This window comes from Aricia agestis, chromosome Z (genome assembly GCF_905147365.1).
Source record: "Aricia agestis chromosome Z, ilAriAges1.1, whole genome shotgun sequence".
Classification (NCBI taxonomy): Eukaryota; Metazoa; Arthropoda; class Insecta; order Lepidoptera; family Lycaenidae; genus Aricia; species Aricia agestis.
Window position 1 is genome coordinate 481,722 of NC_056428.1, and position 24,031 is coordinate 505,752.

A 24,031-nucleotide genomic window follows, 5' to 3' on the forward strand; every position below is an offset into this window, starting at 1 on the left:
CAAACCATAGACTTATTTATAATAATAATAATAATAATCTTTATTTCTTATAAACAGTTACATTACTAAGATACAAGATTGAAGTCACCTAGTAGGCCTTAGCCTGTGTCAGGTAACAACGCTCTTCCATACCTAAAAAACCGCAGAAATCACTTATTATATATTATAAACAGACTATTTAAGTTATTATTAAAACTACTTTAAGTCTATGGGCTTGTAGCATGCTTGTAGAGCCGCCTGTGACCATAGATAATATGCGAGAGTATTCTGTGAATATGCGTCGGGTGTCGACAGTCGTCTATGGTCGTTTGTGACATACAATATATACTAGTAATCTGTGGTGACATATATAAACTAGTGATCTGTGGTTTGTGATTTGAGTCCAAAAATTTATTTTATTGATCGATTGGCGATAGCTAAAATAATTCTACGTGCACTTTCTCAAATACTGCAATAAAAATGTAAATTTAGGCTGTGGTGAAGCTGTGTAATTTTTGTTTACGTAAAAATTTCGTATAATTCGGCCACAATGCATCGTCGTGGCGGGAAACGTATCCGAATGGATGATCCTCCACCGGAGTACGTGAACCCGATGACTCCGGCGACCCCCATGATGGACTACGGCGGCCAATCGGTTCACGAGCCCGAAATCCCTAACGTCAACTACTCCGGGTTCAACGTCGGTGCGGTCGCCAACTCCACGATGGTGGAGCCTCCCCGCGAGGAACCCGAGGAGCACCCCGAAGACGACCTGCGGACTCCCTCGCCGGCCCCCACGAAGCGGGTCACGCGCAGCAGGGGCAGAGGTGGCGATGGCGGATATGTAGGTCGCCTGGCGGAGTCTCCCCCGCCGCCGCCGCTGCGCAGGCGAGGTCGCGGAGGTCGGGGCCGCGGCCGCGGGCGCGGTGCAGCGCCCCCACCGGCCTACTCACCGCCCCCGGTGCTGCTGCCTGGAGACGATGAGAACAGTCTTTACAACATCCTTCGGTTTAATAAGACTGATATTAGTGTAAGTTGAGCATGCCAAACTATTAGTTATTTTTATAGTTCACAACAAAAAAAAAATGGATTATTGTATACACTTGTATTTTTTAAAACTTTGTTACAATTTTATTTTATAAAATTGTTTCTTGTCACACTAAATTATTATGTTACAGCAAGTAGTAGACATGTGGATAGAGGAGTACAAGACAAACCGGGAGAGTGCACTGGTGCAGCTCATGCAGTTCTTCATCAACTCATCGGGATGCCGTGGCAAGGTCACCCCCGACATGGCACAAATGGACCACACACTCATCATTAAGAAAATGACCCAGGAGTTTGATGAGGTAGCCATAATTTTTAGTACATTTAATATTAACTTTTTGAGTGATTGTTCTTTATTGACTGATTATAAATTTTTAAAATAATTCTTTTATTTTGTAAAATACATAATATTGTCTTAGTTTATCCTCTATGTTACTAAATTGTACTTTTCAATACACTTTATGAGTGATTCTTCAAAAATGATTCTCTGCGTCACTTTTGTGGGAATTTTTATTTTTTTTCATGGGAATTTTTTATTTATTATTTTCGAGTTATCTGTAAATAAATGCAAATATAATAAATACGATCTTTAAGGCATGTAAATCGGTCCATAAACTACTGAGATAATCAAATTTTAAATTTCGGTCCCCACGAAAGTTGCGACAAACTCCACAAAAGTTACGATTGAATTTTCTAGGAACAAAATATGGATTGAAATCTTTTTTTCTTTACAAAAATAAAAGAAATTATTATTTAATTAATCAGTTTTTATTAAGATCAACAATACTAAAGAGCATGGAGCTTTAATTTGTTGCTTAATCTGTCATAACCAGTCCTGAAATGCTGTGATTTTTTCGAGGTTCAGGTGATGTTTTTTGAAGTTCGTGAAGATTAAGTGATTTAGGAGGTCATATAAGGGGGTTTCAACTAAATATGGAGATCTAGAACACTAGATCATAATATTTTCTTCAATTCAGTTTGTGGGATATATGCATACAAGGGCTTGCTTTGCTCGCCCTCGTCTGAGTATCGTATCGCATTGCATTTGGATTGAGGATGTAATGTCAGTTGTTCACGTAAAATACTGATATTCAGGTAAATCCACTAGATTAGAAGCAGACTCGATAAATTTGGGGAAAAGATCAGAAGGTAGATTGATGTATAAAGCCACATATGTTTTGTTGTTCTAAAAAAGCTTGTAGAGTGAAAAATTACTTCAGGGTACCAAAACCATAGCTGGAAATACTATACCTACTATAGCCAATTCACGTAGGAAAGCGGTGTACAAAACAGCCTACGTAGCTTTCGTAGGTCACTAGGTAACTTTCATGGGTGAAAATCCACGAAAATAGTGCCACGAAAGTTACGAAAATTTTACATTTTTTAGAATTACGATTAAAGTAATAGGTAAATAAACAAAGTACTAGGAAATAATCTCGATCATATACCTTACTAGCTGTTGCCCGCGACTTCGTCCGCGTGGACAATAGTTTATAGCGCGCGGTGTCAACAAAATTTGTGTCAAATTTAAAAACTTTTTAAAACCCTAGTAAGTGGTACCCCTCTTTGGGCCGCGCTACACCGGAATGGCAGCGCTGAAAGTGCTCGCCTCGCCGCTGCCATTCCGGTGTAGCGCGGCCCTTAATTAATCAAAATACCCAAAAACAGCTGTGCAGTGTGCACATAATCTATACTAATATTATAAATGCGAAAGTATCTCTGTCTGTCTGTCTCTGTCAGTCTCGCCTTCACGCCAAACGCCAAAACTACCGAACCGATTGTAATGAAATTTTGTATACAGATAGTCTTAAGCCTGAGAAAGGACATAGGCTAATTTTTTACTGGAAAAAAGGGTTGTAAGGGTCGTAAATTTGTTCAAAAAATTCATAATAGATGGCGCCATGCGTCTTCTACATCGCGCTGACGCTTGCTCAAAAGTCTTTCTATAAGAGGTGGTATCATCTTACATTTAAGTCTCGATGTTTTTCGATTGTTGATCTATTCTACGGTAGGTATTAAATAACTCAGTACTTTATCTGTGCAGGCAGTGACGTAACCTTAAGACCAAATTTCACCAACGACTGTTAAAGTTAATGCTCGAATTAGTATCACATTAGCTGTTTCGTTTTTCATATGAATGAAAGAGAAGACAGGACATTTTAACAAGCTGTTAACACTAACAGACATTGGTGAAATTGGGGCTAAACCTATCGATGATAAATAGTTTATGGGTAAAGTTGTGTAATTGGGGGGCTAAATAAGCTTTAAAATTTGGCATAAAATATAAAGTTTAATATATAAAAATGAAGTACTTATTGTGTGCACACTGCACAGCTGTATTGATTTAAGGGGTACCAGGGTTTTTTTTATTTATTTTACCAAGCTTTTGACACCAATTTTTGTTGACATCGCGCGCTATAAACTGAAGTCCACGCGGACGAAGTCGCGAGCAACAGCTAGTACTTAAATAAATGAAGAATAATGTGTGTTTGGTCCTAAGGCTGTATGTTTAATATAGAAGTAGTAAAGAGCGTGTGACATTTTGAGGGGCCTCGGAGAATTACTGTTATGAACTTTACATGTTTATTGTGTAAATTACTAAAATGGCAGTAATAAAACTATTTGTACATAGTAAAAAATTTAAGGAAAATAGTTATTTAAGGTATAAGTCACGTAGACCACGGGTTCCTAAAGTGTGTGCAGCGGCACCCTGGTGTGCCGTGGAAAGGTAAGAGGGGCGCCGTGAATCATGACTCGATGATGTTGGGATCATCATTATCCGAAACCACAAGTATTATAAAATAAATGTAAAGCAGGTAGATGATTTAATAATATTTGTGTATCTTTTTCTAATAGCGGCTCTTTTTCTAATTTTGACACGGCGCGCTACAGGCTTCCCCTAAGCCTGTAGGGTGCTGTGACAAAATATTGTGACGTGTATCTGAATTTGTTTGGGAACCCCTGATGTAGACAGACTATGATTTTGCCTTTGTGTAGGCCACTCTATATATTACGTAACACTATATTATTCTTTTAATAATATTAAAGACTACTATTTTGCCTTTCTGAGGTGTGAAAATAATGAGCTTAAAGAAAAAGAAATAATTGAGCTCGTAGAATTAAATAACTTTGTAATTTTCAGGAAAGTGGTGAATATCCCCTCATCATGTCAGGGCAAACATGGAAGAAGTTCCGCTCCAACTTCTGTGAGTTCATTCAGACCCTGGTGAAGATGTGCCAGTACTCTATCATCTACGATCAGTACCTGATGGACAACATCATCTCCCTGCTGACCGGGCTCTCCGACTCTCAAGTCAGAGCTTTCAGGCACACTGCCACTTTAGCTGGTGAGTTGAAAATATTATAAGTAAATAAAAATTATAAATATTTGTCATATTTCCGTCCTACTATTGTACTTTAGCCCTGTTTGTAAATTATGTATTCGTAAGAAGATACATTGTCTATTTGTTACCTAAATATAAACCTAAATTGGACCAAAAACTGGTTACTCGAACCAAAAACTGGTTATTAAGTTTGAACTTAACAAAGTGCAAAACATTGCACAACAACCCAAAATTCCAGTACACCATTGACGGTTGTCCTTTGACCTCTACTAACTCACAAGCAGATCTGGGAGTTCAGATAACACACAACTTAAAATGGGATCAACATATTGCCAACATTGTCAAGAAAGCCAACTCGTTTGTTTACTGGGTAAGAGGACCTTTCAAGTTGTAACAATTGACCTTTTTTTGAAAATATACAAAACATACATAAAACCTCTACTTGAATATGGATTCCAAATTTGGTTTGATTGATTTGCTGGGGCCAAACCTGTATAATTTATACACATCAGACCTCCCAACATTAGCAGAGGTAGAGACGGCCACCTACGCTGACGACACAGCTATTATACCAACAAAAACCCAGTTACCACATCTGAGTAGCTCCAACTTGGTCTAAACTCCATTACTAAATGACTTCAAAAGTGGAGAACAAAAGCCAGCACCACAAAATCTGTGCACGTAACTTTTACTCTGCAAAGGGAAGATTGTCCGCCTGTCTCCCTAGAAAACGGCATACTAAACTCCGATTTTTAATTCAAGATCAAAAAAACTACTACAATATTGCCACTGCAATAAAATATTTGTGCAACAGTATATTCCTTTTTTCTAAAAAACAAGACTTAGATAATCTATACATTAATACGCAAGCGAAAAACTTTGTATACCTTTTGACGAAAAATGCGGAAACGTAGGTGAATGAAATTTTGCACAGTTATAGCTTATATGGTGACTTGGAGTGCATCAAGCTAATATTATTTTGAAATTATGCTTTTATCATACATTTTTTTAACAAATAAAACATTACACACACTACATAACGCACACTCAAGAGGATGACAGATTTTTAGTGACAAACCTATACATACGAATTATTCTCTTTTTAACCACCGACAAAAATGAGGGGTGTTATAAGTTTGACGTGTCTGTCTGTCTGTCTGTCTGTCTGTCTGTCTGTTTGTCTGTGTGTGTATCTGTCCGTGGCATCGTAGCATCCAAACGGGTGGACCGATTTTAATCTAGTTTTTTTTTTGTTTGAAAGCTGACATGATCGAGAGTGTTCTTAGCTATAGTTCATCATCATCAGCCTGCTCAGTGCTGGACAATCAGGGTTTATCTGGTTTATGAAAGGCCGTTAGCAACTTGTAGTCGTTTGATGGGTTTTATATTTCATTCTAGTTCGTGACATTTGTGAATACTTATACAATATACGTATACACATATTAATAGAAAGTTGACCTGGTGCTGCAGCATCACCTGGTAATCAATAAAATATCCAACTCCTCGCCAACTTAGAGCAGAGGTTTCGTGTTTGGGCTCATTTTAATTGCGACAACCAGTAAGAAGTAGATAGACAGTAAATATTTACATGTTGCTGCTGCAGCATCACCTGGATTCTATAGGAACCGAGCTTCGTATGAACCCAAAGTGGAGGTTTCATGTTTGGACTCATATTAACGGCCTCATTGAAAAGGATATTGATAGATGGTAATCATGAGAATATGATTCTGTTGATAGGAATTATTCTGCACTATTTATAACCAACACAAGTTTAAAAAGTATAAAATAAAATTAAATTAAGAAATTTAAAAAACCCCCGCCAAACAACTTTAAAAAGTAATGAAATAATATTTACTGCCTTTAATTTCAAATACTTCCTAACTTGTGTAAAGTAATATTTTAGTCCATAATTGTTGTCAAGGTGTGTCGGGGGACCGCTAATGTAGATGTTTGATTTCACATAACATTATATGGTTTAAGGATCAGTTCATAAATCACAGCGAATTGAGATAATCAGCGACTTGGCGGTTGTAGGCTGTAGTTTACTTGGCGGTCCCCCGACACTTTACACAAGATAGGAATTATTTGAAATTAAAGGCAGTAAATATTATTTCATTACTTTTTAAAGTTGTTTGGCGGGGGTTTTATTAAATTTCTTAATTTAATTTTATATTTATTAGTGCACTACGAGTCGGCGCATGAGTACCGGAAACTATTCCACCTCATTTTTTTTATGCGATCCTCTTCAAATTGCCCTCCTGATGATATAAATGCATGTTGCCATGGCGCAACCCGGTGCAATATTGTTTAAAAAAAACATTGCTTAAACAATTGCAAGGAATTGTTATTTTTCAACCGGACATTTTTTTTTTTATATTCTTTATTGAAATAAGTACCAATAAAAAAGGTCCTATGATTTTTCACGATAAAGTTAATATTTTTAAAGATATGAATTCTTAAAGGTTCGAAAAGTCTCAAATTTGGGTAATATTATTGTTAATAGAGATTTAAAAAAAAATCATTGTTTAAGTATATCTTTTTTTTTATCTTAGCAAAAGTAGACAAAAAATTGTGTTTTTTGTATGGGAGCTTAAACATTTACTTTATTTTAATTTTATTATTATTATTAAATTACAAATATAATTAAGGATTTTGTGAAAATTTCAAGTGCCTAACTGTTACTATTATTGATAACGAGCAAAAAAGGCCAAAAAAACACCCTTCTTGTAAGGGAGCCCCCCTTAAATAATATACTTTATTTTATTTTTAGTATTTGTTATAGCAGCAACAGATATACACAATCTGTGTAAATTTCAGAAATCTAGCTATAGCGGTTCTTGAGATACAGCCTGGAGACATATAGACAAACAGACAGACGGACAGACAACGAACGAAAAAATAAAATATATTATTTAAGGGCCTAGGTAAAAAACACCCTTACAAGAAGGGTGTTTTTTACCTAGGCCCGTATTTTTAGTCAGTACTTAAGGAGCGCCTCGGCCTCAAGGCGCGGTTCGCCTCTGTGATTGGTCCAAATTTTGACAGCCAACCAATCACAGAGCCTGAAACGTTCCTTGAGGCCGAGGCGCTTCTTAAGTACTGACCAAAAATACGGGCCTTAGAGTATGAAGAACGATTAAAGTATCCCGGACTTACCACATTGGAAGAGCGTAGGATGAGAGGCAGCCTTATAGAAACATTCAAAATACTTACTGGTTACTGGTTACAATGTCGATGGAATTGATAATTTGTTCGTCTTAAATGAAAACAATCATCTTCGGGGACATCCACTAGCTATGGAGAATACCACATAAGAGCAATCCCCTAAAACACTTCTTACCTAATAGAGTAGTTTCTGAGTGGAACAAGTTGCCTGAAAATGTAATAATGGCACCTACAGTAAATTCTCTAAAGAACAGACTGGACAAACTTTAAATCGTATGATACACACGCATCAGATAAGCTGCTAGTGTGCTTATTGATATAATAAAATAATGTTTTTTTTCATAACTTGCGCATTACTTGACCAGCATCAAGTACGCTCTACATTATACGCAGCCTACAGTAGGTCCTGCGGTAGTTTTCGGTTGAGTCGCCTTAGTGGCTCGTCATTGCTCATTAGCTCTTTGGCATATACATTCGGATGATTTAAAATTTTCGAGTTGTACGTTTTTATTTTATCTTTTATTTCTTGCTTAACTGTATTTATATTGAGGTCATGATGTAGTCTATCATCACTTATGTACCAGGGTGCACCCGTAACATTTTTGATTGAAATCTCTGAAAAATATCAATGTTGGAGTTAGCAGCTGTACCCCACAACTGTATTCCGTAAGACCAAATTGGTTTTATTATTATTTTGTATAGAAGGAAAATCGACATGTGGATGTATGTACCATCGAGGAAATTTCACATTGGCTGGGTTTGACGTAACACGACCAAACTATGTAGGCCCCCCATCTGCCTAGGAATCAACTTCCTTGATAGTACATATATTTTCATTGAAGCCTATAAAAAACAAAATAATCTAACTAAAGCATATTTCACCTCTTGATAGAAAATGTTATAGAATAAAACTCTTCATTAAATTGAATTTTAATCATAATTGAAAATGAAAAAAATTAAAAATATTTATTGTTTTAACCACAAAACATTCAATATTATTCCAAAAAAATAAAGATAAAGTACAATTGAGAATATGTGGGAGACTGGTGCCTAAGCTTGGCATAGCCTAATTAAATGCGTTTTTAATTTTTAATTTAGTTTTATATTACATAGTGGCATATTATTTAATATTATTTTTAAGAAATGTGATGTACGTTGAACTTATAGTTACTTACTTTATAACTGAGTTAAAATTTTCAAAATTATTTGGGGTTATTATAATTATAGAAATAGGTATATCTAAATATATATAACTCAAAGGTGACTGACCACGTGTTCCTCCTGCAGTGATGAAGCTGATGACGGCGCTGGTGGACGTGGCGCTGCTGACGAGCGTGAACTGCGACAACTGCCTGCGCCAGTATGAGGCGGAGCGGCTGAAGGCGCGGGACAAGCGCGCCAGCGACCGGCTCGAGGTGCTGGTCGCCAAGCGCCAGGAGCTGGAGGAGAACATGGAGGAGATCAAGAACATGCTGTCGTACATGTTCAAGTCCGTGTTCGTGCACCGCTACCGCGACACGCTGCCGGACATCCGCGCCATCACCATGGCCGAGATCGGCATCTGGATGGAGAAGTTCCCCTCGCACTTCCTCGACGACCTCTACCTCAAGTACATCGGCTGGACGCTGCACGACAAGGTGGGTGAGGTGCGCCTGCGCTGCCTGCGCGCGCTGCAGCCGCTCTACGAGTGCGAGGAGCTCAAGGGCAAGCTGGAGTTGTTCACGTCCAAGTTCAAGGACCGCATCGTGTCCATGACGCTGGACAAGGAGACTGAGGTGGCCGTCAACGCCGTGCGCCTCGTCATCGCCATCCTCAAGATGCACCCCGACGTGCTCACCGACAAGGACTGCGAGAACGTGTACGAGCTGGTTTACTCCTCCTGGCGCAGCGTCGCCGCCGCCGCCGGCGAGTTCCTCAACGTGCGCCTGTTCCGCTGCGACGCGCCCGCGCCGCCGCCCGCGCGCACGCGCCGCGGCAAGACGCGCCTGCCCAACACGCCGCTGCTGCGTGACCTCGTGCAGTTCTTCATCGAGTCCGAACTGCACGAGCACGGCGCCTACCTCGTCGACTCGCTCATCGACTCCAACCCCATGATGAAGGACTGGGAGTGCATGACCGACCTGCTGCTCGAGGAGCCCGGCCCCGGCGAGGAGGCGCTCGACAACCGTCAGGAGTCCTCGCTCATCGAGCTGATGGTGTGCTGCGTGCGCCAGGCGAGCACCGGCGAACCGCCCGTCGGCCGCGGCGCCGCGCGCCGGCAGGCCCCCGCGCTCAGCAAGGAGCAGGCCAAGCTGGTGAGCGACGATCGCGCGCGCATGACGGCGCACTTCGTGGTCGCGCTGCCGGCGCTGCTCGACAAATTCGGCGCCGACCCCGAGAAGCTCACCAACCTCGTAGCCGTGCCGCAGTACTTCGACCTCGAGCTGTACACTGCGCAGCGGCAGGAGGCCAACCTCGCGCTGCTGCTGAGCAAGCTGCGCGACATCGTGGGCGCGCACACCGAGACTGAGGTGCTGGAGCAGTGCGCGCGCACGCTGGAGGCGCTGTGCGCGGAGCGGTCGGCGGTGTACTCGCGGTGCAACGTGGCGCGCGCGACCACAACCGACGCCGTGGTGGCGCGCTACCGCGAGGCCGCCGACGACTACCGTAGCCTGCTCGAGGGCGGCGAGACGCCCGACGCTGACGAGACCTTCAGCCTGGTCAACTCGCTGCGCAAGGTGTCCATCCTGTACCAGTGCCACGACCTCAACGACACAGACATCTGGGACTCGCTGTTCGAGGACCTGCCGCGCGCCGGGGAGGGGGGCGCGGCGCAGCTGCCGGTGCAGGCGCTGGTGTACGCGGTGCGCGCGTGCTTCTACTCGCTGCTGTGGGCGGCGCAGGCGGCGGAGGCGCGCGGCGGCGCGGGCGTGGCGGAGCGGCTGGCGGCGTACGCGGCCGCGTGCCGGGCGCTGGTGGCAGGCGGCGCGCCCGAGCTGCGCGAGGAGGCCTACGTGTCGCTGTGCGACCTGCTGCTACTATTCGCGCCGCCCGCCGGCGCCCCTGCCGGCCCCGCCCCCCCGGACCGCCCCGTGCTCGAGGCGGATGGCCAGCTGTGCGACCTGCTCAACGACTTTATCCAGGAGGTCGTGTTCGTGCATCACAATTACGGTACGTCCCCAACACCACGACACCACTTCGTCCCAGACAGATCTGTAGTGTTAAAAATGTAACTTTTATCTTAAAGACTGTGTAATAAGCACTCTTTGAAATGAGGTAGCGTTTAATTCAGCTTAAAATTTGAAGTTTGTTAATTGTATATTGATAGTTAATATTAAAAAAAGTATACAAATAGATATACATAATATAAGTAATAATAATTTATTGACATATTGAGTGTAGGCTTCATTGGTCAACACTCGCGAATCAACAATGGAAAATAAATACGAACATATTCTAACTAACTCATAAACAAACATCTGGAATCGATGGGCATAGGCGGGTGGGGGTGAATAAGTTCCCTTTGAAATTTAGGGGGGAGGGAGGGGGGAGACAAAATATGCATTACATCGAGCGTAACGTGTTGTTATGTTGCATGTGGCGCTCGGCGGCGGCCCCCGCGGTAAGTGTCGCGCGGCCGGCGGGGGCGGGCGGCCGCCGTAATGCATATTTTGTCTCGGGGCCGCCCGCGCCCCGCCCCCCCGCTGTAGCTAGACCACACAGGGGTTGCCAGGACTTAGATAACTGGTTTTAGCAAAAATCCGGCGGATATAACATGAGCGGGGAAGAAAATGATCAAAGAGCTGAGACGTCCGGAGTTATACAAGTTAACACTTAAACAAGTTAAGCCTGGCAACCCTTCCTATTATCCTCGAGCCGTTGCCTAGTATCGCATGTTCTTCTGATGCGTTATGTATCGCATCTCGTTATTATTTCGATTATTTATTTTGGCTGCCCGCTGTACTCGTCTGATAATTTTCTCGCTCCTGCACTAACGTAGCTCGCATGCAGACCTCATTGTGCTTAGTCCGAAACACCGGGCTATGTCCGGCTTTTGGACGAATCAAAGTTAAGAAAAGGCGTCCAAAAGTGTAGGACTTAGTGCGGAATATTAATGTTTGTACACCGCCGGCGCAGCCTGCAGGCCGAGAGCAGCTGACCGATCTACTGTCTCCCACATCAAACGTCATTACGTTATGTTGCATCTCGCTATGGGTTTTCGCGGGTCACGTCGGTGTGCAAACAGCTGACACGCTCCGGTGTCGCGTCAGTGACGTCACCGGGCACATATTAGTAACGCATCGTTTGTGCGCAGACGGTCAAGACGAGAGACGCATCGAGGAGCTGCACAAGCGGCGCAACTTCCTGGCTGCGTACTGCAAGCTTATCGTGTACAACGTCGCGCCCGTGCGCCGCGCCGCCGACGTCTTCAAACACTACATCAAGGTGAAGTTTTTTTCAAGTGAAATAATTAGGCCACTGACGGCAATTACCTAGTTATTATACTCACTTTAAAAAAATTCAATTTTAGTGTATATTAAAATGGCCCATTCACTGTTCTGGTGAATGGTGTCGCAGGCCTGCATCGCGGCCGGCCTGCGACACCATTCACAGTCCTGCATAAGCCGGTGGACTGCACGGCGGACTGCCGTGAATGGGCCCTTTAAGGTAAGATTGTCATCTTTTAAAAAGTTAATATTTTTTTAGCCTTATGGTAAGGTAAGTCCTGCATAAATACACAGGTGCCGTCTGGCTACTATTCAGCCATCCGGGGATGGAGATGAGTTCGTAAAACTCGCAGGTATTGGTCTCGACGCATGGTTCCATCAACCAAATGTAGTCGACCATTCCCCTTTGGGCTAATCTCGCACCATATCGTAACCGACGAAGGAGGTTTCACTCTTCAAGAACACAGCTTTCATCAAAACTTTCATGTCGCCTGCGGCCAACAAACTGGGAATTGTCCTGGAGGATCTGAATCAATTGTGTCATATTAAGGTCACGCCTTTAAGTTTTCCAAAAAAAAAAATGCAAATAAAATAACTTGCTTTCCTCCTTCCAGTATTCCTCAGTCCGATGTTTTAGCAAACGCTAATCGTTTAGCACGCATCATCTGGGTAAACTTTGGTTTTCCAAAGGACGGCAACAACAGAAGCAATACGAATCTGCGTAAAAATCCCACACTGAGTATAATAATTTGGCCTCCCACCGTAAACATTCTGGATGTTATTGTGTACAGCGTGGTCTAAAACACGGCAAAATTTGATTGGGCTTTAGACTATTGAATGTTGTGTTATATTCGTCTTTCACTGGCTCTCGAAATAATTATTGTCGCTTTTCTGTGGACATGTAACTGAGATTGTGCCGTTTGTGCTGGAGTGAAACAGACCAGCGACACGTCAATGCCGTCTGCTCCACAATCGTACTTTAGTCTTCTGTTAAGTATATTCTGTTGGTGAATAATGTTGTGTGGTTGTAGTGCTACAACGACTACGGCGACATAATAAAGGCGACGCTGAGCAAGGCACGCGAGCTGAACAAGTTGAACTGCGCGCTGACCATGCAGCTCGCCATGCAGGCGCTGTTCGCCGACCTGCTCGAGCGCCCGCCGCCGCACCGCGCGCTGCCGGAATTCGCAGAGCTCAAGGTACACATTTATATACACTGTCTGTAATATGTCATATACAACTTAGAAAATATTTAAGGAGAAGGTGTCATGTTCGATCAGTTCAAATTATCGCGTGGGAATCGTGTACGGCTTAATAGTATTTACATATATCAATATATGTATTATATTAATACGCGAGCGAAAAATTTTGGATTCCTTTTGACGAAAAATGCGGAAACGTAGGTGATTGAAATTTTGCACAGTTATAGTTTATATGGTGAAGGAGTGCATCGAGCTAATATTATTTTGAAATAATGCTTATATCATACATTTTTTTAACAAATAAAACATTACACACACTACAACACACACGCTAGGAGATTTTGATTGACAAGCCTATGTAACACACGAATTGTACTCTTTTATTTATGGTTGAAGTCTGTTGTCAACAAGTTGTCAAATAGAAAATTGATTTTTTTTATTAAATCTTAAATACTGTTAGAAACAGACAATTATTACACAGCCACTCCTGTCATCATTTGACTTTATTAATCTGAGACTGTCGCAGGATTTATGTCTAATTGCGCCTCTACACCATGGCCCAGCGCTGGCCTTTCAAATATTGCATGCGATGGCTATACAATGGTTGCAACGCCTCTACATGATGGCCGCGTTCAGTTGTGATCTAAATGTCTTTCAAGATGGACGTGTAAGCATTAGCCATTGCGGCAATGCAAAACGTACATTTTTCAATAATTTATAACTTCGCCAGATGACCTGGTGAACTCCGTATCACTTCCCTCCTATTATATGAACCTTCCCTGGACTTCTAAAAATAATTATTTCGAGACCAAAATCAAAATAATGCTTTATTATGATTTATGGTAGTAATCAAAATCAAAAAAAAAATCAAAATCAATATTGTTTTATTTCTGAATAAATTTAAAATAAATGTTTTCAGAAAGTCCTACATGATGCCTACCACCGGTTCGGGAACTAACCCGGCGAGAAGAACCGGCGTAAGAAACTCGAACGGGGCCCACTTTTTTACCAAAAAAAGTGAGAAAAAAATTAATCTTTTAAAATAAAGTTTACAATTTTGTAACTAAATATTATATACAATATCCACATACATAATTGTAAGTCCTATAATAATGAAGCAGTAGCCTTGCAAGAAGCCATCCTACTCCCAAGGTGTGCCATCGTTTATGAAATCATTGACCTTATAAAATAGGCTTTGGCACACAAACGTTCTTTAACTACTTTTTTTAATTTATTAATGGAAAGATTTTGAACGTTTTCTGGGATTTCGTTGTAAAGGCGTATACATTGACCTTTAAAAGATTTACTGACTATACTAAGTCTGATCACCGGCATATCTAGCTTGTGCTTATTTCTAGTATTCCTAGAGTGAATGTCACTTTTAACTTTAAATTTACTTATATTTTTTCAAACATATATTACATTATCCAAAATGTATTGAGAAGCAACAGTTACAATACCAATTTCTTTAAATTTATCTCTCAGAGATTCTAAAGCAGACATTTTATAAATAGAACGTATGGCTCGCTTCTGCAGCACAAATATTGTAATAATGTCAGCAGCGTTTCCCCATAAAAGGATTCCATATGCTATGTAAATAACTAAAATATACTAATCGTGCCGTATCTTCGTCAGAAATTTCCCTAATTTTTCTGACTGCATATGCTGCAGAACTGAGCCTACCTGCAAGATTAACAATGTGAGGACCCCACTGTACTTTACTATCAAGTGTAATACCTAAGAATACAGTGTTGTGTACCAAATTCATCTTCTCATCATTTAATACTACATTGGTTTGGACTTGCCTAACATTGGGCAAAGTAAACTTTATACATTTTGTTTTACTAGAGTTTAAAAGTAAGTTATTAACATTAAACCAATGTACTATTTTTGAGAGAGCACTGTTTACCTCGTCGTAGTTCGACTGTTGTCGCTTCACTTTAAAAATAAGTGAAGTGTCATCAGCAAAAAGCACTATCTCTAATGATAGATTGAGGACACTACGGCCTCCCCACGCTGGGCCATCTTGTAGAGGCCACTACGATGGCCTATCTTGTTGAGGCGCCATAAAACATAATGAAGTCAATATTTTGACAATAGAATATTGTTGCGTGCTAAGGTTCGAAGGATTTGGAGAGAAAGACCTGCTGACTCTCTTGAAGACTTTATTCACAAGCACTAGGTCTAACACAAATCACTAGATCCAAAACATTAAGCACTATCACTGTCCTAGGTCGTAGCCAAGTCGTAGGTTCACTATTGATCACTTGTATTCACTCCGAAGTGGCCTCGAAGATCGTTCAGACCAAACTGAATGATTGGCTCGTCTACCTACGGCTATTTATATGGGCCGAGACGAATTCTGGAAAGTTCCATTCTAGATCGTACCCAATTCGCGTAAACAAGTGTGGAATGTTTCTAGAAAATACGCGCATATTGTAATCGTACACCTAACGCCATCTAGTGTCGAGTAGGGGATTTATGTCTGTGTTCCCTCGATAAGTTTCGCTGGTTTGACGCTAGATGGCACTATATGTCGTAAGTCCGTAACAATATCAATAGAAAAGCGTTGAAATTTGCAACTTATAAGTAATTTAATTTTTTATTTGAGGTCGCATTTCGACCATTGGACGATCCCTAGTTGAGATAAAAAAATCTATCCCTATCTATCTATACGCTGTTTAGGAACTGAATTAATTTTTCAGTTTCAAATTTATTAATAGGTACGCTACATAGAGCGAGCAGTATCGCGAGGCATTTGCCGCGCGAAGCAGGTCGGTGTGTGGACGTGCCTCGCCCGAGCCACTGAATGTCTGTCTTTTGATTTGCTCAGTCGTTTGCAGGCAGCATCGTTATGATTCCGAGGCTGTCGCGCACGCTCGTGTGGCGGGTCCACACAAAAGGAAGTAGCTTCGCGAGATATTTGCGGCGCGAGGAGAATGCCTCGCTAGGCTGCTCGCTCTGTGTGGACCCGCCTAGTTACGAACAATATATATAAATAACATTTTGTAGTACTACATGATACGTGATACTAAAACCTTGTTAGGAGTTGGCGAAGCGTTTCGCTGTGATGTTCGGGTTGGACGCGGTGAAGAACCGCGAGGCGCTGACGGCGCTGCACCGCGCGGGCGTGGCGTTCGCGGCGCTCGACGCCACGCCGCACGCGCCGCCCCCGCGCCTGCTGTTCCTGGAGCCGCTCACCGAGTTCTGCGGGAAGCTGCTGCGACAGGACAAGCGACAGGTATGTCCGAATAGCTCACCAGTCACCTCTGACGCTAATACTCTAAAATCTAAATTACTCATTCATACACTTATTATACTCCTTATATTAATTATTTCACATTTTACACATTTCAGACTAAACTTGACTCGATACACCAACTATACGCAATAATTTTTATATAGAAATGTCAACTAAGGACATACATTTCGCATTTAAAATCAACAGAAAAATATAGTTACAAACGAGTTCAAAGTATTTTAAAGAAGTTCATATTAGGGTTGCTGAGGATTCCTCTTCCGCTTCCTCATAATGAGGAAGTTCCGCAATATTTCGGGTTCCTCAACCGTTACCGCATCCGTTACCGCATCCTCATAAATAAAAATAAAAAATCCTCTTCCGCTATCGCTTCCTCAAAATTTAAGAGGAACTTATGAGGAATTTCACTGCGCATGCGCGTCGCGTATCCAATCATGGCAACGCACACGCCAGAGCCAGAGAATTGTATCATTCACTCATCTTTTTTTTGTGTTCGTGTGTTGTGTACATTAAGCTAATGTCGGCTGTACACTCTCGCCGAGACACAGCGAGGCGGCCCGAGTGCGAGAGTGTAAATGGGTGCGCTCGCCTCGTCTCGCCTGTCTCGGACCCTCTCGGTCTCGAGCTCGTGCTCGTAGCTTTACACATTGGACTCTGTACTGTCACAGAATATTTGTATAGTACTAAGATACTGTTTTTACAATCGCTGTAGATGTAAGGCTCGTATTACAAGTGAAAACCTTCATGTGCTGTCGACTCTACCTACAATTCATACGGTACCTACTTTTCTCATTCGTAGAGTATGAATTGTAGTAGGTAAAGTCAACTTGTCCCCCCCCCCCCCCCCTCTGCGCCATCGGCGACGCCCTTGTTTTCCAATTTTTATTTTATATAAATAACTTTTGAATTATTGCGAAAAAAAATAAAACAAAAATGTTTTGTTATAAAACTTATAATATAATAATATTATGATCTTTCCATTTATCAAAAGAAAAATTTTGTTGAAATACTCAATTGCTGGACCGATTTTGATGATTATTGTGTGTGTTTTGAGAATGGTTTATATTCATAGTTTGGTCCACTGGAAAATGCCCTTTTAATTAATTTTTGTGTAATGTATGTACCTAGTTATGTACAGACAGGACAAAGACTTTTGGTTTGGGTCCGCTAGTATTTATAATTTACTATCATCCTCTTCCGCTTCCTCATCCGCATCCTCTTCCTCAAAAAATATCCTCTTCCTCATCCGCATCCTCTAAATTTGCGCGTGACAATTCCTCTTCCTCCTCCTCTTCCTCATAATCACTTCCTCAACAACCCTAGTTCATATACATTCCTCCTTACTACTAGAAAGATTAATAATATTTCACACTATGTAAATTAGCTAAAAAAAAATTGTTGTGTGCAGGTGCTGAAGTTCGCGGAGTCCCGGCTGGGTGCGGCGAGCATGCAGTGGGGGGAGGAGTGGGCGCCGCTCGCCGCCTACCGCGCCGCCCTGCTCGCCGACGCGCCCGACGAGCGCCCGCCCCCCGCCAGGCGACACTACACCAGACGAAACCGTGAGTTACACACGATGAGCAGATAACAATAAACACGCAGAATTGTGTGTCCAAGGCAGTTGTTTAGAGCCCTGTGAAGAGAAGCTAAACACGCAAAATACTGCCTATTAAAATTAAACACGCAAATTACTGCAAAACTAATTTTAAGACCGAATAAGAAAGTGTTGTTTCTGTATGACCAGTCGAAATCAATATTCTATATAACACCCCTCTTTTTTGTCGGGGGTTAAAAAGGTTTTTTGCATAATATGAGAATGCAAACTACCATCTTTTCAAAGGTACAAAATACAATGCAGAAATAATTTTGGGATTACACTATTTATGCACGTTTATGATAAAATAAGTAATATTTTTGACGCAGTGTCACTATAAAGTGATTTGTAAATTGTGTTTTTGTGATATAAGTAAGTAATGGTATTGTTCATCACTCTTCACCACCGTGTCCGCAGGTGGCCAGAACGATGAGGAAGATGGAGATGACAACGTGGACTCCGACCCCGAGCACGCGGGATGAGCGCCGCGTACGTTGCGTCCACGCCGCACACGCATCTAGAACGCCGCGCTCGCACCTCGTGCGCCGTGCCCGCCCATCTTTTCCTGTCATGCGTGTAATCGCCCGCGTGCGAATCATGCGCCCGCATGCGGGTGACACCATGCTCCTGGACGCGCGCGTGTTGCCCGCATGCCAAGAAAAACACCTATGAAATGACTGATCTGCGGACCAAATCCGTGAGCGGGCGATGACAAGCATGATAGGAAAAGCGCCCTAGCTCTTGCGGTGCCCAACAACAAACGACTGTACATACCATAATTATTTCTCTATGATAGTACCTATATACTCTGATTTATTTTGTTAGTAAAATTACAAACAAATATCATTATTCTACTAAGGCTGACTTGTACACGTACAACATTTAATTAGTTTATTAGTATTAGTACTGTTTGTTACTATATTATGTAACATTTATTTTAATGCAAAAGTTGAGTTAAACATAATATTTGATGCAGCTGAATCAAACAAAGATTCATGCAGATTTACAATAGAAATGACGTGCAAAAATATAATATTATAAAATATGTTTTACTAATTATTGGTATTATAAATCAGAGTATCAGTGTGAGTTTATTTACTACTGTGTTGATGTTTCGCTAACATGACGACCGCTGTGGCTCACTGTGTGTGGTCCGCCGGGGGTCGCGGGTTCGTATCCCGCCGGCGGAACAAAAAGTTTTCAATATTCCTGGGTCATGGACGTGCTGTATCATATAATAAAAATCTTAAATATATGTATAGTATAAAAGTATTAAATATATTTCCGTATTATATATATATATATATATATATATATATATATATATATATATATATATATATATATATATATATATATATATATATATCGCCCCGCGCCTTCCCCGCGGGCGCATAAAAATGGGGAAAATGAGAGCCGTAAGGCTTCGGAGAGTCGCAAGACTACGGAGAGCCGCAAGGCTACGAAGAGCCGCAAGGCTAAGTCTCTCGACCTGGCAAGGACGAGAGCAGGAGGTGCGATGAGGAGGGCTTCATACTGGTGGAGAGAAGGAAAAAGAAGCCCGCCGCCCGCAACCATCGCGGCACCGCGCCATATGTACCTGAGCTGCGTCTGCGGAGCGAGGTCCCCGCGACGCCCCTGTACATATCCCGCCTGCACTGGTCCATGGAGGTCGAAGATGTCGTGGACTACATCAGTAAGAAGACATCCCTCCACTTGAGGGTCGAGCGTCTGCAGTCTCGCCACAAGGTCAACTTCAGTTCCTTTGTGGTGAGAGTACCGACGCATCTTCTCCCGACCTTTGAAGCGGAGGAATTCTGGCCGACTGATGTGGTTTACCGAAGGTTCCGGGGGAGACTCCGGAATGAAGCGCGCGTCACGTCGCCGTTAATTCGTGCCATAATGTCGTCCGCTTCAAAGTCTTATATAATTCTTTCTGTACTCTCGCCACAAGGTCAACTTCAGTTCCTTTGTGGTGAGAGTACCGACGCATCTTCTCCCACCTTTGAAGCGGAGGAATTCTGGCCGACTGATGTGGTTTACCGAAGTTCCGGGGGAGACTCCGGAATGAAGCGCGCGTCACGTCGCCGTTATTCGTTTATATATATATATATATATATATATATATATATTGGAATCTCAGAATCGGCTCCAACGATTTTCATGAAATTTAGTAGGTTTCGGGGGCGATAAATCGATCTAGCTAGGAATCATTTTTAGAAAATGTCATTTTCATCGAATACCGGTGAAATAGCTAGTATTATTATTAGAGATGTGCCGACTATCCGGACACTTTTGTAGTCGGCGAATAGTGGCAAAAAGCGCCGACTACCCGGCTTTTTACTATTATTTTACTATTGTTGATATCACATTTAAGAAAAACCTTGATTTTTTTATTACAATAATTAGGGTCGTCTATGGGCCAATCCTTTGTCTCATTTACTTAATAGGGAACATGCAAATATCATATGTATTTATGAAAATTTTGCTATTAAAAGGTAAAAAAAATATAAAAGAAGGGCCACTGCAAGGTTAATATTTTATAAAATATTATTTTTTACAAAAAATACGAATTAAAAGTAACTTGAAACGGAACAGATTTCAAAACACCAATCAGCGTTCAGTGACGTCACACATGCTCCATTTAGCGTTAAAAACGATCAAAATGCATCCATTATGAGGGTTTTGATCGTTTTTAACGCTAAATGGAGCATGTGTGACGTGACAAGTCTTTGAGAGGTACAGGTCAGTTAACTAATTCGATCCACAGATTTGACATTTTCGGATTTCTTTGGGTATGATGCTGCACCCTTTGGCCTTAGATGTTGTGGCATTGGCTTGGTGGAGAGCGGTCACTCAAGCTGGGTGGAGTTTCGAGGATGTTAAGAAGATATCGTTCTGTGACCAATGTACTAGCTGTCAGCTAGTGGGGTCGCCAGACCCATGTCCCCCATTGAATGGGCATTGTCCAAAAAAAAATCACATGTACTTTTTATATATTTTTTTCGTTAAAATAAGGTATTTGGCTAGTTTTTTCTCAATAAATTTTTAAAGTTTCGCTCTGACATGTCATCATCGGCAGCCAATTGATGTCTGTAGTGTTTTAAATTTCCTTTCAATCATATTTATAATGGCTGGTTCGTCAAATGCAAGTTCTCATTATGTGAAAGCTGATACGAGAAGCTTACCAAAAGTTCGAAACGTAATGTTGGTCGAATTTATTGCTAATTTAACGCCATTAAAGGTCAAACTAAGGTTAATATAAACAGAAAAACGATCACTGACCTTATTCCTCGAAATGTTTTTGTAATGAGCAAAATTAAAAAAAAATGGACAATCCTCATTGCCATGTTTAAAGTGCTAGGGGATGTTATAGGGGGGACAAGGTCTGTCCACCGACCTGTCTAGGTTCCGTACTTAAGTTATATCATACAATCATAGTATTAAAGGTAATATTTACTCATTGTTAGTAGTAGAAACATTATTTTATTTTTGCCGACCTTTGAAAACCGTGCCTCGCTATACGGCCTAGGACTTGGTCGTTTCTGTCGTTGGTCGCCATTTTGGTGTTATATTCCATTATAAAATCGGTCGACGCCTCCAAACATCTTTTTATAAAGCTGGCCACGGCGCGCGGCGTCTCCATCAGTGTCAGTGTATTAGACACAGGTGTTAGTGTGCCGGGATATAGCTACCACATGAATATCCAGCTTTCGGGATTTGGTCTGCATGAGGATCACTGAAGGACTCGTTAATCCCTGAGCTTTGCGAATTGTGAGGACGCGAGAGCCCGTTCTCGATTCGTGGCCTATGTTCGTTAGGGCTGTTTTCTCCTGCGTGTGTACGAGTTACAGGGTATTTGGTTCAGTTTTAGGTATTCTCGCTCCTGTATATTTCTTTAGCTTTCGATGAATGTAATATGTTAATGTAGACCATGCTTAGGGCGTACGCCACATCCATAGGGCTCCTGCGTGTGCGAGACAACTCCTGTTTGGACGAGCGTAATTGAGTTTGGAGAGGTTTTCACGCTCAATGAATGGAAGTTGGTTAATATCTCCAATTAGGGTAACGTCGTTGGCGCCTAATAATAGTTTTGCCATAACGATTGAGCCGAAATGGTTCATAATGGCCTCGTCAACTATCATCCTTTTGTAGGCTCCCTTTGTCCCATTTACCAGCACGGAGGCCATGGTGCTGGCCTTATGTTTTACTTTGTTTCCAGTTCGTAGCGATAGCCTCCTTAAAGTCCGTTTCCTCATTGAAGTTATTAATGATCCAAGTTGTCTTCCCACGACCAGGAACCCCATTTACCCACGAATAGTTAATAGGTTTCGCAAATATGTCCCAGTCCATGCCGAATTCGGGGTTCCCAAATAAGACTTCCGCCCTTTCTAGTATCCCGTCTTTCAACATTTTTCTGGTACACTCCGCTGTCACCACAATGGGATCCTCAGATGGTATGGTATATTTTAGTGTTCCCGTGCGCTTTGATTTTTCCTCGTCCAGGAGCACGAACCCGCTGTCGGCACTCGATTATTTTGAAATTAAGTGAATTGTTTCTGAAATTACTTGCTTGTAAAGAAATATCTGAGACATTAATTATTAAATTTTGTATCATAAATACCAAAGAGAACAACATAGTAATACATATCTCCTTCATTCTAAACATTTAAATAATGAAAAAAAAAGTGTGGCACTCGGGAACTGCCGCGGTAAAGCTATTGCTTACATGGGCGTAGCCAGGATTCTATATAGGTTTATATAGGCAGATGCCAAATTTTAGTCAAATCGGTTTAGCGGTTTGGAACCGACCCAAATTAAAAGAATAATCAAAACACAATCCGACACGTTCGCAGGCGGCCAATTAGCAGTACATAAAGCACTACGGAAACATCCGAAACCACGATCGGCTTGGCCGACTAGTCGGCCGATTAGCCGGCTTTGTACCCGACTAATCGGCTGGTCGGCTAAAGTCAGGATCGGAACATCTCTAATTATTATGTGTAATGCAAATCTTTGGGTACTTTTTCCCATAAAACTACAAGCAGGTGTCGTATTCGCTAGTAAAGAAACTCACACCCAGGGTACAAAATGAATCCTAGTGCCTAAAGTTTTATATTTTAATATAATTGTTTGGTTATGTTAATATTAATGTGTACTGTGTGGATGTTACTTGTTGATAAGCTCCAACATGTGTACAGATTTGGGTAAGTACTTATAAGAAACTGAGATATGTGGAGGTGGGGTCGTATGTCACAATATGTAGTTATTGTGTGTTTCAAAATTCATATCCTAATAGTCCTAATTATATTATTACATTGGAATATATTATGTTGGTAACGTATATTATTTTTGTGATATTTTCAAGTCTCAACAGAGAAAATAACAGTGACGTATGTACATAAAATATTTTGTCTGTTTGGACTCTGGACTATGTGTTTTATAAGTCTTGATTGAGTATTAGTTATGCCGTCGTTCGTTGCGTATTTCGTATAACGATGTAATTCAGATGCAAATACGCTTATATGTAACCACATAATTAATATATTCTCTGGTTAGATATAAGCGTGGAGTTTATTCCATAGTGAAAACTGAAAAGCCAAAATACTAAATCCTCTTTTTTTATTGTAGAGGAGGTCACGATGCGAATTAGTAGTTACTATTATAAGAATGATGCAATAGAAATAAAAAAAGACGTTTCACACCACGTCAGTCTGGCCCCGTGCTAAGTACCTACCTACCTAACCTAAGGGGCTTCTGGTACGGGTACCAGACAACGGAAATATATTTAATACTTATAGTAATACTTTAATTAGTATAAATATACATATATTTAAGGTATTACTAATTGTAACCAATTAATAATAATAATAATAATAATACAATAGCATTTAAAGTTAACGCGCGCGCTTCAGTAAGTTCAACAATCCCCTTTTGGGCTTCTCTACTATCGTTTGTTATGGAATATTTAAAGTATATAATGTACCATAATGTGCTGAAGGACAATTTGTTGAAAC

The 24,031-nt window shown here is 41.5% G+C and overlaps 1 protein-coding gene across 1 annotated transcript; it reads left to right on the forward strand.

Annotated features, from left to right (window-relative positions):
* Window positions 1-372: 372 nt before the first annotated feature.
* Window positions 373-18,962, forward strand: LOC121738884 (cohesin subunit SA-1). Its single transcript, XM_042131150.1, has 9 exons — window positions 373-1,009; window positions 1,158-1,328; window positions 4,169-4,373; window positions 8,823-10,685; window positions 11,830-11,960; window positions 12,994-13,161; window positions 16,211-16,405; window positions 17,832-17,982; window positions 18,432-18,962. The coding sequence occupies exons 1-9, from the start codon at window positions 530-532 to the stop codon at window positions 18,494-18,496; spliced, it is 3,429 nt and encodes a 1,142-aa protein (XP_041987084.1). The 5' UTR covers window positions 373-529; the 3' UTR covers window positions 18,497-18,962.
* Window positions 18,963-24,031: the final 5,069 nt, after the last annotated feature.